Below are 16,342 nucleotides of genomic sequence, written 5' to 3' on the forward strand. Positions count from 1 at the left end.
TCTCTAGTTGACTAATGGTTGTTAACTGTATATTGTTAGAGTGTTACCAGCCTGGAATAGCTCCTTGACAATAAAAAATACAGAGAAATGGCTTTTCTCTCTTGTTCTATGTTGATCTCACTAAAATGGTACAATGGGTCTTGATTGTATTGTTTGATGCAGAAATATTTATATTTGGTATAGACTTGTTTACTCCCCCACAGTGCAATGTGACAGAAAATATGAAGGGCAAAGAGGGGTAGGTTGGGAAACCATGTGGTTCAAAATAAAGGCAGTCGAAGGGGGACAGAAAAAGTTACTGCTCTGGAAAAATGCAACCAGTTCTGTCACTGGGTAAGATGTTCCATGGAATATATCACTATTTGGGTGAGGTCTGCTCTCTGAGTCGTGTCCCCTCCTAGCTTCTTGCCCACTCAAGCTGGCTGGAGTTGGAGCAAGGGCTGACTGAGCAATGGAGAAGGCTTTCATGCTTTGTCAGTACTACTCAACAATATGAAAACATTAGTGTTCAACTGTCCTAAATCTGAAAGACAGCAACATAAGAGCTTGTACGAAGAAAGTTTACTACTTCTCAGCCAGATACAGTATACAACCATACTCAAATTTTTTTTTTTTTTCCTACCTGAAGCAGGTGAACTTGAGGAGTCAGAAATGATGTTCCACTAGGACAGATTGCCTGTTGATGAGTATGGAAAGGCTTAACTTAGAATGCAAAAGGATTCCAATGAGAATTTCTGGTGATGTTAGAGTAATAAGACGCTGCATAGTGGTCAACTAACTTTTTTTTTTTTTTTTTTTTGCCTTGTAGATTTACTTAAGACAGCAAGACAAGATAGCTAGCATTAGTCAAAATGTTTGCATCGCCAAAATGTCCCTCATTGACCTCGCAGGATCTGAACGTGCCAGTGCTACAAATGCTAAGGGAGCTCGTTTTAGAGAAGGAGCAAACATTAACCGCTCCCTGCTAGCTCTTGGAAATATCTTTAATGCCTTGGCAGATCCTAAGGTACGTGGTGCTTTCCCAAACCGTCTTCGACTTCTAGTCTTGTGGAAATGTTTTTGTACATGATAAGCATTAAGTGTTGCATCTTTTTGACTCTTATTGTTTGTTTGTAACTTCCTCATTGCCTGTCACCATGGAGTATATCAGAAAATGTATGTAATAGGGCCTTTATTCTCTTAAGAAATAGAGCCTCTGTAGACTCTGCTGAGGGGTGGGATAGGGAGGGAGTTGTTTTGTTAACTTTTTAGTTACTGAATCATCTGATGTAGCTTAATTTTAGCCACGTGAGCTTTGTTGCTGACAGTAACTTCCATATGAAAGAGAAACAATGTGTTTTAAGTATCCTAATTTCATATCTGATTATATCGATGATTGGAATCATTATCCCATGGATTGCCTTAAGGTTTACTTAGATAAACTAAAGGTTTAGGATTTTCCTTCACAAGAAGAGTGTTGAACGAAAATGTCCTATACTGTGTTGCTTAAAATCAGAGCAGAAATCCTAAGGTTTTAAACTGTTACAACAGTTAGGGATTCTGCCCATCATCACAGAATCGCAGAATGGCCAGGGTTGGAAGGGACCTCAAGGATCATGAATCTCCAACCCCCTGCCACACGCAGGGCCACCAACCTCCACATTTCATAGCAGCCCAGGCTGCCCGGAGCCCCATCCAACCTGGCCTTAAACACCTCCAGGGATGGATGGGGCATCACAGCCTCTCTGGGCAGCTGTTCCAGCACCTCACCACTCTCATAGCAAAGAACTTCCCCCGTTATCAACCATGTATGAGTCTATTAGGTTTGATGACGTGCATCTGAACTGTTTCTTGTTTGTTTGTTTGTTTTTTTCTTACCTCCTAATTCTTTCCATTTTGTGAAACACACGTTTTGCACAGTAACAGAAATTAATGGATAACTTTCTAACCAGTTCATCATCATAATGGAGATTCATTTGAGAATTCTTTTTATTGATTTGGTAAAAGGGCAGTATGTTTTGTACATGGAGACCACCTTACTAATCTTCAACTTTTAAAGTGAAAAATCAGAAGTATCCTTTTGTAGAAGGAAAAAAGAATAGCTACTTTCTGTAATGTGTTTTTGGAGAAACTTATTTCCTTTCTTTCCACCTCAGTTTGTGGTTAAACTCATAGACATCATCTGATTGAATGTGTGTTGTACTGTCAATGGCATGAGAACTTCAAATAAATGTTGAAAAGCAGAATTGAAATGATACAATTATTTATCAACTGCTTTTCAACAAGATGCTGTTTTTTGTGCATCAGGAAAAGCTTTCATGGACATGCTTGCTTTCCTGTTTCTTCTGTAATTACTTTTTTTTTTTTTTGTCTTTCTGTATATTTGACTTGATTATTGCAATCCATTTCTCCCCTCCTATTTTTTTTTTTTTTGTCAAGATTGCTTCCCTAAAGTATTTCATACTGCTGCTAATGTTCCCACCTGTCTTTAAAGAATACTTTCCTTTCTAGTGTTGTCATCGTACCTTGTATATGTCCAAACCTGTCTTGTCATTAAATCTCTTACTAGAGATTGTTGCTGTGTACTTATTTCCTGCATTGCCTGGGAGGGCCTTGCATTTCCTTATCTACTTTTCTAGTGAATGCTACGTTCTCATCTTTGTTTCTCTTATCTTCTGGCTATAAACTGACTTTCAAATAGGCCAGTCAGAATCGTTGTATTTCCTTTGATCTTTTCAAAGTATTATCCTGTTTCAACAAGCTTTTTTTATTTTTAAGCTTTGTCCCTATTCTAGTATTTTGTTGGGTGGGGTCTGTAAGGTATATTTGCTCTGTATGCAAGATGTTACCTGTTAGGTACAAATGTCCAATAGAAAAAAGTATAGGTATTTAATAAAACAGTTTTAAGATAATTGTAACAATGGATGTAGTTAAGGTACTATAAGGTACTTTTAAGGTACTACGTAGGTAAGGATACTATATATAATACTTCCCTTCAGTTACTTTCCATTATAGTCATACGAGGCAGAAAAACAAGAATCAGAGTGTGTCTTCATTACTCCTATGGATAGGGAATGAATTTGTTGTCTAGTCAACACGATATTTTCAAGAAAATAAACTGCCTCCTTTCTCATCTCCAGAATAATATCCTGCACTGAAAATTTGATATTGAGATATATATATATATATATTTATATACAGGAAAGCTTTATTCCCTATTCAGGAATGGCTGCCAAAAATACAACTTTACTTACACAGAGCTACTTCTAAATTTAAAGGGGTTTAATGAATTTTGTTTGTTTTTTACCCTATTGAGTGTTTGCTGGTTCAGTTATTTGTGAGGACTGTTAGCAGAGATTTGAAGAGCAGGGTAGTATGCCCTTCTAGTCAGTAGTAAGTTGTTAAATCTCAACTGATCAGTTAAGGGGGTTGCCCTATCAGGCTTTCCTGCCTTTGGCTACAAATGTTCTCTACCTTGCTGGCTGCAGGGTCTTGTTTCCCAGATCACGAAATGCCTTTTTTGTTTTGGGTTCTATATCCCAGTGTTTATTTTGAAGGGGGAGACAAGGTGTGCATTATGGATTTGATTGGTCTTTTGTGCTCTTTCGCCCACCTTGTTTGTGGCAGTAAATTATTCTCTTGATCTGGCTCAGCAGCTCAAGGGAAATGGCATGAACAGTTGTGTGAGAGAGGGACAAAACAGTCTGAATTTTTGCCAAACTCAAATCCACAGCTTGCACCTCTTGGTCAGCTAGCAATTTCTCCTTTCAAATAGGGTAAATGATCAAAGCTTTTATTTCCTGTTACGCTGCCTGGCAAAGCTGCAGACTTCCCCTGCCGTCTTGTTGGGGTAAAAGGCAGAATTTAGAACCTGTACCATTTTATATAAGTAAGATAATTCACGTTGACGTATTCAGTATGGGATTGGGGTACTAATTGCTTCTGTACTATGAGATGGAGAGTGTAAATGTAATGAAGGAACAAGCTTTACTGAGCAAACTCAGGCAGCTGAGTTGCTTGGAGAGGTGGTTGAGTCAATATCATTGCAGGTAATCAAAACTCAACTGGACAAAATTCTTGGCAGCTTGCTGTAGCTGAGAATGCTTTGAGTAGAGGGATCTCGAAAGGGACTTCAACCTCAATCACTCTGAACTGAAATGGTTTGCATAGCCTACTTTTTTATGTTAGTTGCTCACACCATAAGAATTTTTGTTATATTTTCGGACATTGGGAAGTAACCTGAGCAACAATTCTGCTATAGGGGTATTAAACAATTCTGAGAGGTTTAAAGCAGATTGTAAATGTGATTTTGAGGAAGTTGATTTATGTAAAAGAGATATTGTAAGTCTATTTGTCATGTTTGGTGGTATTCCTGAAAGGGTAAGCAAACACTGAAGCATATGTAAAGTACAGCTGCTTAATACATAACAATGTTTTCTTTATAGAGCAAGAAACAGCACATTCCTTATCGAAACAGCAAGCTCACTCGTTTGTTGAAAGATTCCCTTGGAGGAAATTGCCGAACAATAATGGTAGCTGCTGTTAGTCCATCCTTTATGTTTTATGATGATACCTATAATACTCTTAAATATGCAAACCGAGCAAAGGATATCAAGTCTTCCGTGAGTATATTGGCATTTACTGATCTTCTGTCAAAGTGTAGTAATATCTTCTTAGGAGAAGGGTTATTTCTTTCAGAGGACTATTTTCAATTTACTTACCTGTTTTTCCTCAACATTCTTTTGTTGTCTCTTCTTTCTTCATCTTGGTGTTTGTTACTGAGAGTGAGCTGAAAAGATTTTGTCTTCTGAGCCTCAGATTTAGAAATAATCTTCAATTGGTGAAATCCACAGCCAGTTTCAGTGTCTTACCATTCTGTATTCAGAGCTCAGTAAAGCACATGAAAGAAGTATCTGAACAGTTGTGCTCGAGCCAGTCCAGCTCTGTCACAAGTAGGATTCAACTGGAGCTGACAATCTGAATGAGCTTCTATTGACAAGTGGAAATCCGTTGTGGCTTCCTGTCTTCTGCTCTGTAGTATCTATTTAGACTGTTGTGATTTTTTTTTTTTAAGTGACTTTTTAATAATCCTTTGTACTGTGATACCAAAATTTCTTTTACATACTATGGAATTTTACTGTAATTTCCACTTTTGCATAGTTTTTTATTTTTAATATTTATTGCTGTTGTAAGGAAAACTATATGCAGCAGATGACATCAAAAGCTAAAAAGTTCATTTTTGTGGCCAAGCCAGAAATATATTCATCCCTTTCCTCAGAGTATAGTGCAAATGTAATTATGTAGTACTTAAACACAGTCTGTTTTTATGCAGGGAAATTAAAAAAAATCTCCTTCATGAGTTATAATTTGTTTCATTTCTTTAACAGTTGAAGAGTAATGTTGTTAGTTTGGACAGCCACATAAGCCAATATGTTAAAATCTGCAATGAACAGAAGAAAGAGGTACGTTATGACAACATTTTAACAATAGATTATATAACTGCTACAAGCTTGAATTTTAAAATAAAGTTAATGTGATTGCACCTACAGGGCAAATATTGTCCTAATAATTCTGTGTTAAGTTAAGGAATGTTCTTTTTTTTCAAAAAGGATATCACTTAGTGCTATTTGTAAATGTGTTGAGACAAATGCACAGAAGGATGGTTTCAAAAATCAAGGGAAAAAATCCAGCTAAAAGGTACCTCTTTTGTTTAAGATCATGATGCTGAAGGAGAAATTGCGAACATACGAAGAAAAAGCAAGCATCCATCGAAGCCAGGATTCTTCTGTAATTTCAAACCATCAGCAAGTGGAAATACAAAGGTAAATTGATCACATGAAGATTTTTTTCTTCAAGACTGGGGTTTTCCTGATTATAAATAATAAATATGTAGTAAAATAATGTGTAAGCAATATAAAATAGATAATAATAAAATAATAAAAATATCTGTAGAGTGAAACTACTCTTTCAGTGTTGGTTTTGTAACTCCTAACATTGTTTTACATAGAGTAGTGCAGTACTGCCACTCCTGTTCAGAAAAGCTGAAAAGGTGAATTCAGAAGGCAACAAGTACTTGAGGAAGTGTACTTGAGGAAGTATTTTAACTTACTAGGCAAACTATTCAACAAAATCCTGTGAGATAATCATGTAGCCTGACCATCAAGAAGCTGATATGACTCACTGACATCATGAATTAGATCTATGGTGAAGGTCTTATATCTATAACTACTTTCTTGTGAAGTGTTTGCTGATAATACTTCTGTCATGTAGATATTATGGTGTGGATTATATTGATACCCATAAAATTTTTGTTTAACTGCTGGTACCAAGAATTTTTGTATGTATGATAGGAGATGGAATCTAACTGGAGTTATGAGCTTTGAGAAGTAAGCATATGATTATTAAAATGTTTCCGTGATGGGATTTGTTAAGCTTATCTTTGCCTTCGTTACTGAAATGAAGCTATTTCATTGAGAAGTTAGGTATTTTTGTCCCAAAGCTACCAGTAGTCTTCTGTATAACTGTGCATATGAAATTGTACCACTGGCAATACAAAAGATGTTTAGGACAAATGTTCTCCTAGAAGCTCCTGTTACTCTGTAGGAGTAACAAGTTCATTCTGAGTACCAAAACCTAAAGACTTTGAGGGGGAGGAAAATAGCAACTTTCTTCAATCTCAGATGTATAAACTACTATATTGTATTAACTACCATATTATAACCTCAGTTTTGAGATAAAATTTACATTTCCTTTTCTCTTGAGTCTTACTCTATTTTGAGCCTATACTTAGCAATGTTGCTGTGAAGTTATTTTACCTTGCCTTTAGTTTGGATCTTATTTTCTTATTGTATTAGTGAAAGAACCAACACCTGCAAGTGATGTCTTGCTAAAAACTTTTTAGAACTTGTGTGCACATATGTATAAAAAAATGTATGTTTGCAGACCTGGTAGTGTCCTACTATACAAAAATGAGATGACATTAGTGAAATATTTTCAACTTACAAACAAGATCTGTCCTGAGCATTTTGTCTGTGTGGGTAGCACAGAGCTGGCTTAGGGTTGTTCACCGAGGTGTTGTTATTCACAGTGAAAAATCACTTCATCTGCTAATAAGATATAACTAACAACTGCCAGCCAGATAATCAATAGGAGGGAAAAAAAGGCTGGGGGAGGGATGGGGTAGAGAAGGAATAAATCGAGCAACTATTAAGTATACGTAGGCTGCACAGGAGGACAGAAAAAGAATGATAAATGTAACAGTATAGGTTAGTGTTGCATTTGAGTGCTGTGTAATAAAATAACACAATATGCTTTAGGAAAGGGAAAAGCGTAATAGAAAGCTTTGTGATAAATCACTGTGGAGTAATCTTGTGGGGTGATGCAAGCCCATTCTGTAGGACTTGGAAAACTAGACAGTCCTAGAGTAAGAGAGAACAGTTATTTTTTGTTAATGGGAAACTGATCTTCGTAACCTAAAAAATGGGAAAATAACTTTCTTGTAAGGTATTATAGCTTTTAAGTTATATTATCAATAAACTGGTTAAGCCTAGACTAGTAGAGATAGTATGTTTCTGGGAGAGGTATAGTAGAGTTTCTGTAAGGTTCGGTTTGTAGATTCTAGGAACATGTTATCGAATGGAAATTGATACTCTACTGCATATTAAAAAAATAACAAATCTATATGCAAGTTCTAATGCTGTTGTTTCTGCTCACCGCCAGGTTAACTGTTTTACCAGTAACCTTTCAGGGTGAGGAACAGAGGGACGTATGAATGCCAGCTTTCAGCAAAGCCACTTAATTTGTTTTTGTGGGCTGACAATGTAGAATGCGTAAATGACAGCAGATGCTGTTATGGCTGACAATTATTTCATCAGTAGTACCCTTCCTGTGCGATTTGGATGGCAGGAACTGGAATTATTCTTTCACATGGAAACTCAGTCACATTAGTAGGCTGTTCTTTCCTATTGCTTTTAGATTTGTCAACCTTCAAGATGACTTCATGATGTTCCTACCGATCTTTCTGGTGTGACAAGAGAATACTTAAGATATTTATATGTATTTGTTACACAAGTCAGTATATCTATACCTTGAGAAGGTTAGGTTTTGGTTTGAAAGTCTCACTGGGTCTGTCCCTTCATATCTCATCATATATTCATATCTCATCATATATTCCCGACATTTATCCACCTACTTAGTTCAGTTAATACTTTCACTGGCCTCTTGAATGTGTTTTCTACCTGGGAAAACCTTCTGAGATAACAGTAAAAATCCATTTCTTCAAATTGCAGAAATTTGAAAATGTTTACTAAAGTAGTACCCAACAGGATTTCATGGGAATTGAGCTAGTATTAAAATCTTCCACACTCTTAGGGCAGACTTGACTGTTTAGCAACAGATTAGGATCTTGGAGATTTTTCAAGGAAAGGAGGTAATTTTGTTACATTTGTTTGGCTAAACCTAAGCTTGTGAAGGTTCATTGTGTATGTGTTTTTTATCTGCTGAAGGAGAAGAAATTTATTATATATTGTTTAGAGATGTATTGTTAGCATCAAGTGTCTGGATCAAAACCAAAGAAATTACAGCTGTTAGGTATCTTTGGCTGTGCTTGTGAAACCTCTTCAGAAAATAGTTAAGAAATTGTGTAGGGGGAAATGCTTTTACTTACTGGATATTGGCTGTCTCTTCATTCATCATAAAGTACAAGTTTGATATTTTATTGGAAAGAGATGGTAAAGTGTCATTCTTATCTGCAAAACGTTAGCAGTTTGGACGAGTTCCTTATTTAACTGTAAGTTTAAGGGGTCATTTAATGGATTACTTTGTCCTGTCTAAATATTACCACTTTTCTACCGTGGCATATATACTACAGTTCTGTGAAGAACATTCTTTGTTTATCTATATTCTTCTCTCTTCTATCTAAATCAGGGTTTTGACTGCTATGGCTACACCAATTCACAGATCCCTAAATTAAGGGTATTTGAAAAATTTTATTAAAGCATACTAAGTAATAGTATTGCATGATGAGGATTTTGAGGCTAAGCCTCAAAAAAAAAACAACCAACAAAGATATCTTCCAGTGTGATCTGAAAGGGGTTTAGGCTCACTTAATTACTCTTCTTGCTCTTTCAAACCTAGAAGTCATTCCTGTGCTTTCTGTTGACTAAAGCTAGGATACGTGATGTCTGCCAAACTTTCAAGTCTTCAGCCTATTGATGCAGACCTTGGACACTGACTTTGGTACTGCCACCCATGCGTAGGTCTGTGAGCTCTGAAAGTAGGTAGTCCAGAGATGATTATATCCTGCATGTGCTTACAGGTTCACTCTAACATTAAGTGAAGAATAGGAAAGATTCTTTCACAGAAATAAAAGTATGCTTACTGAGAAATCCCTCTCAAAGCAGGAGTTTTGCAGAGGCTTCTCTACTTGATACTGTAGCTGGGACACTGATCCTTATCTACACAAAAGGTTCATTTATTGGTACATAGTGATAATAGTTCCTAATAATTACAGAGTGCAGGAGGAGATTCTATTCTGTAGCTTCACTTAAACTGTTTGCAGAATTTTACTGTTGTTAAAATGATAGAATTTGCCATCACTTCTCTGCTGCTGTATTTCCAAAGCAGGTGGGAGGGACTGTGTTTCTATGGATACTGTGGAGGCAAAAAAAAAAAAAAATTTCAGCTGCTTGTGCAAACATTCACTCATAGGGTGACTGTATAGATAGTAATAGTGTAAAGTAAAAGCAGTCATGTTCTGCAGGAGAATATCTTACTCCTTAAAGAAGTTTTTCTAAATTCACTGTGTCTGTACAGATCTTTACATCAATACAGTAGCGTTGTCTGGAGAACTTTGGGCAAGACTCCTGGGTTTCTGAAACTATAGAAAAAAGTTACCTGTTCTTAAAATGCAAGTAATAAGACAGTTTGGGCTGTTCAGAATTCAGATTATGAAATTGCTGCTTCTGAAATGTGTTGTTTAAAAGTTAACTTTATGGCAAGAATGTCTCTTCAGCTTGTTCTCTACTTCGGCCTATGCTCAATTTTATAGTAACTGTACAGCATTTCATGATGCTCTGTAACAAACACTGTATAGCAATCTAATTTTGCATATCTTTAGAATGCTTGCATGTTTAACTGTCACCTTATGTGAGTATTATCTTGGTGTCATGATTGAATCTTTTTGACTATTCTGGACTGCTCTTGCAGTATCTAGGAATGAAGGGTGAGAATACCACCACAGAAACTTACATTGCAATGTGATAATCTTTCTAGGCTTTCTCCTTATGCTTGTTACTCTAATTTGCGTTGCAGACTAGGGATAAGCAGATTTTTGAGTCCATTTAGACATTAGTCTAGTTGGAGTAACTTCTAAGTATCTTCCATCACTGTTTCCCCTATTAGCCTGAAAAGCGCTAAGGTGTGATGCATGTTCTGATTTACAGCTTGGATTGGAGACTTTCCCAAAGTAAAGGATGGCCTGTGTGTGTGCTTGCATGTAATAGTAAAGTACTAGTAGCTCACTTGCTTATCTTTGTGATACTTCACTTGTAATAGATACAAAGAAGTTCTTAAAAATGTGTTTGCAAACCGTGAGGAAATCAGAGAAGAATACCTGAAGCTGGAAATGCTGCTGAAAGTCAGTACACTGAAGGCTTATTATCAGAAACGGTATCATGAACAAACTCAACTGATATGCTCTGAAGAAAGAATAGAGAAGGTGAGTTGTCTAAAGTCCTAAAGTATTTATGCAACTTAAACAATTAGCTACTGCTTTGTTATTTATGCTGTTGATATGGGACACTCTGATTAACACTCAGATAACGTTCTCTGTATTAAGGTTAGAAATATTATTTTAATGCCAGTCAGGCTTTTTCCCCATGCCACATAAGCTGTGTGTTTCTGCTCATTACTGTTAACTGTGAAAACTTTTTTCAGCTGAACCTTCTGCAGGTTGGAGTGTGTCATAGTTACTTAATGCCTTGGGAGACTCACGGTGATCTTGTCCAAAAACTGTGATAATGTATGGATGGTACAGCCACAGAGGCTGTTATGAAGCTGATATAACCATGTGTTGTTACTAATCCTGTTCATAAGGAGAAACACTGACATTGTGCTAAACAAGACAGATTCTTATTGTTTCCACTAGTCACCAGAGCCATCTCTGAATAGCTGTTTATGGGCAAGGTCACGTGAGCCAAAATCATGTTTAATTGCCATGAAATATAACTCAAGAGTATGAGGCTAATTATTAACAATTGATGTTGCACTGAATGCTTGCTTCTTTCTAGAAGATCAAGGTAACATCTAGTATTTTAATTTCTCTGATACAATTTGACTTAAATGCTTTATGTACTCATGAAACTAGGGGTGGGGCTGATTTTGATTAGTGACAGTAACAGTCTGCATTGAGCTGAAGGTGATAATTTGCAAGCTACTATTTTTTTCAGTAATTCACAAGGCATTTGGTCCAAATAGAAAAAATGTCGCAAGTTTTTGGTTGTCATTAAGACATTTCAAGTGACTAACGCACTCTAAAATTCTTTCATGTCATAGAAACTCTGAAGTAATGCTTTTGTCCAGTGGGGCGCAGTTGTTGTGTTCATAGTGGGGGTTATGTGCTCACGCACAATTTCATACAAATGTTTCTTAAGAGCAGGCTTCTGTGTTGGATCTTAGCAGTACTGCACTGAAATGCTCCAATGATTTTTTTTTTTAGCCATTAGGTAACTTACAGGGTGTGCCTAACAGTCAAGCATCACTGGTTCTATAAGTACAATAAGTTTCTAACAAGAGTAGGCCATAATAATGGTAAAATTAAATGAGTATGGGGAGGTTTACATGTGGTTCAGTGATGCTCCATAAGAAGAATGAGCTATTTTACTTTTATTAAACTAGTCAAAAATGTGAAATATTTGCTGTGTAAGTATATAGAATTATTTTATAGAGAGATGCTAGAAAATATCAGATGAAAGTTGCCACTTTCAACGCTGTGTCTCTTTCAATTTTAGGCCACTTGCAAGCGGGATCATATGCTTGCAAGGCTTAGAACCTACTGTGCACATGTACAGAAGAAGAAAGAGGAGAAGATGGAACATTTTGAGGAAAATACCAATTGGCTGCATCGCGTTGAAACCAAAATGCGCCTCCTGGATCAAGGTGGCTGTATTCCAAAGGTAAAAGGCCTTTCACTTCAAGGGCAGATTTCATGCGCTGTAAGCAACATGTGACTCAAGGGTAGATTTTTCTTCTTTCCATCTCCCTTGTGGTTTTGACTGTGACTAATTCTTTCCGAGTGGTTTCAAAATCTAGTGTTAAGTATTTTAGATTTTCTACCGTAATGGTATTGTGTTGTTTGTACAATCATTCCGTGTAAAAGTGTATAATTACCTGTAAAAACACATTCTAAAGGTAAATAAATGGTATGGCTGAGCACTTGAGACAGCTGCTTGAGAGTTGATCCTGCTTCTTGCCCTACACTTCTGTTCTTACCTTCACAGTAGGTCTTAATGCTTGTCTAAGCATGCCTAATCTAGTTTTTATCTTGGCAAAAAAAAGAAGAAAAAAAAAATTCATTTCAAGGTTGCGAGAGAGGTGAGAATCAGGGAAGAAATTGTGTTAAGCTCTTTTCCAAGTTTTAGCAACTCGAGCTTGATGCAGTCCCAAGTGAACACCTGAGCTGGCAGAAGGGGAGGGATGAAAGCATGTACAGGAAAAAAAAGATGAGGAAAAGAAAGGGTTAGGATTTTCCTCTCTGCCTTTTGATTTCAGTTGGCAATTAGGCTGGCTTGAATTACATTGTGCAATGAGCACTTGTATAACTCAGGTAATGGAATATTTATATTAGGATGACTAAAATTTTTTTATACAGTAAGAGTCAATTTTAAAGTATTTCAAATAAAATATTGGCATCACAGGAAGATAACTGAATATGAGGGAGACTTGTTCTAGTCAGCATCACTGAAATCCAAATATGGAGCAAGTACATAGGAAAAGAAGCAAGTGTATCTTTGGCCATGCACATGTAAATACATGTGTGCCTGCTGGACTCCTAGAGCTAATTAGAGCACACTCATCTTTTTGTCAATTAACAAAATATTTATGCACGTAAATTAAAATCAAGCAATTCACAATAAATTTATTAGAATACTATTGATCCATTTTAGCTTTACATTTCAATAGATCACCTATTAATATGATTATTTTTCATTTTATACTTCAGTTTCTCACTTATAATTTGATCTACTGTTGTTTGGTTTTTTTTCCATTGCTAATTTCCTAAGGAACTGCATGAAGATCTTCAGTGTTGCCATTTAAACCTAGAAGTTAAGGACCTGAAAGCCCAGATTGAGCACATGCTGTCTCTATTGTCCTTTCAAGATCAGCACTATAAGCAGATGGAAAAGTAAGTACAATTTCAGTACAGGAGGCCTCTTTAAAACTTCCTTTTTGGCATTTGTAACTTTGGGATGTCTATAGAACAGACAGTTAAAACAGAAGCATGATTTTTCTCACTTTTATCTTAAGATTAGAATTGTTTTCTTCTATAAAAAGGTAAGGAAAATAATAGCTTGGTAAATCTTGCTTTCTGTCATTCTTTGTTTATCTGAAACTGAGCACTGTGTCCATCACTTATTTTTACTTCATTTTTCTCTGCATAGCTTTAAGGATTTGTTAATAGGCTACTGTATCTTTTTTTCACTTTTATGTTGAACAGTACTGATTGCAATTTGTGCGTTTGTGTTTGTGTCTACAGTGCAGGAAATTAAATGCTTCTACCTGTACTAAGAATGTTATAATTAAACTGGTATATATGTGGTCAGACTGCAAAAAAAAAAAAAAAAAAAGCTGAATTTGAAGGTAAATATCAGCTCTGTCATCAGTCTCTTGAACCTGTTGAATGCAGACCTTCAGGGTGCAAGATATGCAATGAGAAGTAATCACAAAGGTCTTCCATAAATAGATGTAAAATGTATATAATGAAATAATTCCAAAATGAAATAACTGGCTGCTAGTCATCATTTGGAGAAAGGGTATTTAGGATAAGCTTTACAATAACAAATACACAAACCTTCAAAGCTGAAAGCCAAACACTTAACATTCCATTTCTGTAACTTCAAGTTTCTCATTTGTTTTTTTTTTGTTTTTTTTTTTTTTTGCATGCACATCCCCTTGGCTACTGTTTGAACCTAGAGCTTAGTCTTGCAACCAAGGCAAGAGCTAACAAATTCCTTTATTCATATACATTTCTGAAACTTCTCTCATTTGAATTTGTTTTGCAGTTGTGCGTGCATCTTATCCTTAATTTTAGAAAGTCCAAATTCCGTCAGGATATGACAACTATTTTTGCACTGATTGAGGGATCTTAGAAACAGTGAGGAAAAACTGAGACATTAAAGAAAAACTATACTTGGAAAATTCTTATACTGAAATACTTGATTTTGCTAAAGAGAAAAGTTACTCAGCTTAGTCAAGAATGTTTTTTCCTAGTTGAAATTTTGTGGAATGACATAAAACAGATCTCCAGGGTGGAGGAGGACAAGGAAAAACCCTTGAATTACTAGTGGTGGCAGCAGTGCTAGTAGAGACCAGATTGTGATTTAGTCACATTTGTCTTGTTTTACAGAGTTCTAAATGCTTTGCTTCCAGTTCTTCGCAAGCAGTATCTGACTTTGAAAGAAGCTGGGTTGACAAATACTTTAACTGAGGCTGAATTTGGAGAGGTAGAACAGCTGATTCAAAGACAAAAATCAGTAGTTTGGGCTGACCAGACTGGGGATGATGAACAGAAGGAAAACCGTGAGCTAGACGTGTCAGCTATCTTTGCATTCCCACAACTTGTGAACAAGCAGAAGACCCCATGCTGTAAGTATATAACTAATTTTTTCTCTGTTGGAAATATTTAAGTATTTCATGAAAAAGCTGCATCTCATTAATGTGTAGTGGTGGATGCACACTTCTGCTAATATTGAGGGTGAATGTGAAACTGAGATTCAGGGCCACTTTCTGTACAGAGAAAAAAGTGAATGCCATTCCTTATTAGATACTCTTTCAGTGGCCAGACACTTTTAGGAGCTCAGTTCTAACAAATAACTCCCTTTTATCTTGTAACATGGCCCGTACATCAGTGTTCCTAGGTACTTTGTAGCATTACTAATCTATTTCAGTCTCTCAGGTGATGTTGATGTTGATGGAAAAAGTTCTGGTGTCAATTGTACTATAATTATTTCAAAGTGATTCTAAAAGTTAAGCGGCTACTACAGTTACTCAGCTTGAAGTTATATTTGAGCAGAATGAGCTTTCCTGTTAATTGTGAGTTTACCTGGAAACGATTTAGTACAACATCTTATAAGTTTATTTCTCGAAGGATCAAAGGTTCTATTGTGAAATTGGCTCTTTTGCAGTGTGATGACGGGCACATGAATTCCCCATGGCTCTAGACAGCTGTTTCTTCTTATTTAGATTTTTTTCCCAGAAAGCAAACAAGTTGCATTGGAGTATTTGTCCTGAGGGATGGTGAATTGGCATCTCAGAGCTGCTGTGGTGCAATGCTTGAATCTTCTATTCTGGATAGGTAACACTCAGCACACTTTAGCTTTCTGGGTAAAGCTAATAAATTGTAATAGTGAAAGATATCTATAGGTAACAAAAAGGAAGCTTTTAATAATTGTTGTGCTTCTCGAAAGGTGGTTGACATGGAGAAGCAGTAAGCCCTGGAGCACTGTGCAATTAGTTCCTTGCTTTCTTTAGCTTTCTGTTATTCAGCTTGCTCTGGGATAGAGAATTGCTCTGCTCAAGTTCTTTTTTCTCAGTTTTCATCAAATGCATGCATGATTTTGACACATTAATACTGCTGTTGATCATAACCAGAGCACTGACCTGTTTATTTTGCTGTATGCAGCATAATGTCAGATTGTATTGTGTGGGCTGTTTCTTTAAGATACAGAATCGTTTGTTTTAGCACTCGAGAAGGAAAGAGCTGTTGCACTTAGGGCTCTGCCCATGCTAGTCAGAGGCTCAGCAAGGTTAAAAGCAGTTAGTGGCTTACGTGGTTGTCCTTCTTAGAGTGAGGGCAGCAGATCTCAGTGGGAGGCAGCATTCTTTCACTCTGCTCCAATTATATTTCCAGTGCAGAAAGGAATTGGATGTATTATCACAAGTTGCTGGCAGTCTTTGGCAAATTACAGTAGTCGTGATAGAATCTGCATTGCTTCTATGATAGGATACTAATGAAAATCTATTTTGCAAAGCTTTATGAAATGATTTTAGAAAGTTGCTTTCTTGTTCTAGTTATCTGTTTATAAACAAAGAGAATACAGTTTAAAGTTAGTTTCCTAGTCTGTTTATTCTGTCACAACAAAGCACA

General features: G+C 36.4%; 1 protein-coding gene and 2 long non-coding RNA genes across 7 annotated transcripts in view; 1 reads left to right on the top strand and 2 right to left on the bottom strand.

Annotated features, from left to right (window-relative positions):
* LOC125686458 (uncharacterized) overlaps positions 1–16,342 on the bottom strand; it is a 78,404-nt gene that overhangs the window by 25,860 nt on the left and 36,202 nt on the right. The window lies entirely within an intron of this gene.
* LOC125686454 (uncharacterized) overlaps positions 1–16,342 on the bottom strand; it is a 67,676-nt gene that overhangs the window by 16,495 nt on the left and 34,839 nt on the right. The gene's annotated exons all lie outside the window — the stretch shown is intronic.
* Positions 1–16,342, top strand: part of LOC125686410 (kinesin-like protein KIF18A) — a 99,271-nt gene that overhangs the window by 7,685 nt on the left and 75,244 nt on the right. For 2 of the 4 annotated variants that reach the window (XM_048930366.1, XM_048930360.1), the window contains exons 6-13: positions 809–1,006; positions 4,425–4,601; positions 5,367–5,441; positions 5,695–5,801; positions 10,534–10,696; positions 11,988–12,152; positions 13,260–13,381; positions 14,603–14,841. The exons of the other annotated variants lie outside the window; for them this stretch is intronic. In XM_048930366.1, the coding sequence (XP_048786323.1) occupies positions 809–1,006; positions 4,425–4,601; positions 5,367–5,441; positions 5,695–5,801; positions 10,534–10,696; positions 11,988–12,152; positions 13,260–13,381; positions 14,603–14,841 (1,246 nt within the window). The remainder of the gene's footprint in view (positions 1–808; positions 1,007–4,424; positions 4,602–5,366; positions 5,442–5,694; positions 5,802–10,533; positions 10,697–11,987; positions 12,153–13,259; positions 13,382–14,602; positions 14,842–16,342) is intronic. 4 annotated transcript variants of the gene reach the window in all.

Source organism: Lagopus muta, chromosome W, assembly GCF_023343835.1.
Source record: "Lagopus muta isolate bLagMut1 chromosome W, bLagMut1 primary, whole genome shotgun sequence".
Lineage (NCBI taxonomy): Eukaryota > Metazoa > Chordata > Aves > Galliformes > Phasianidae > Lagopus > Lagopus muta.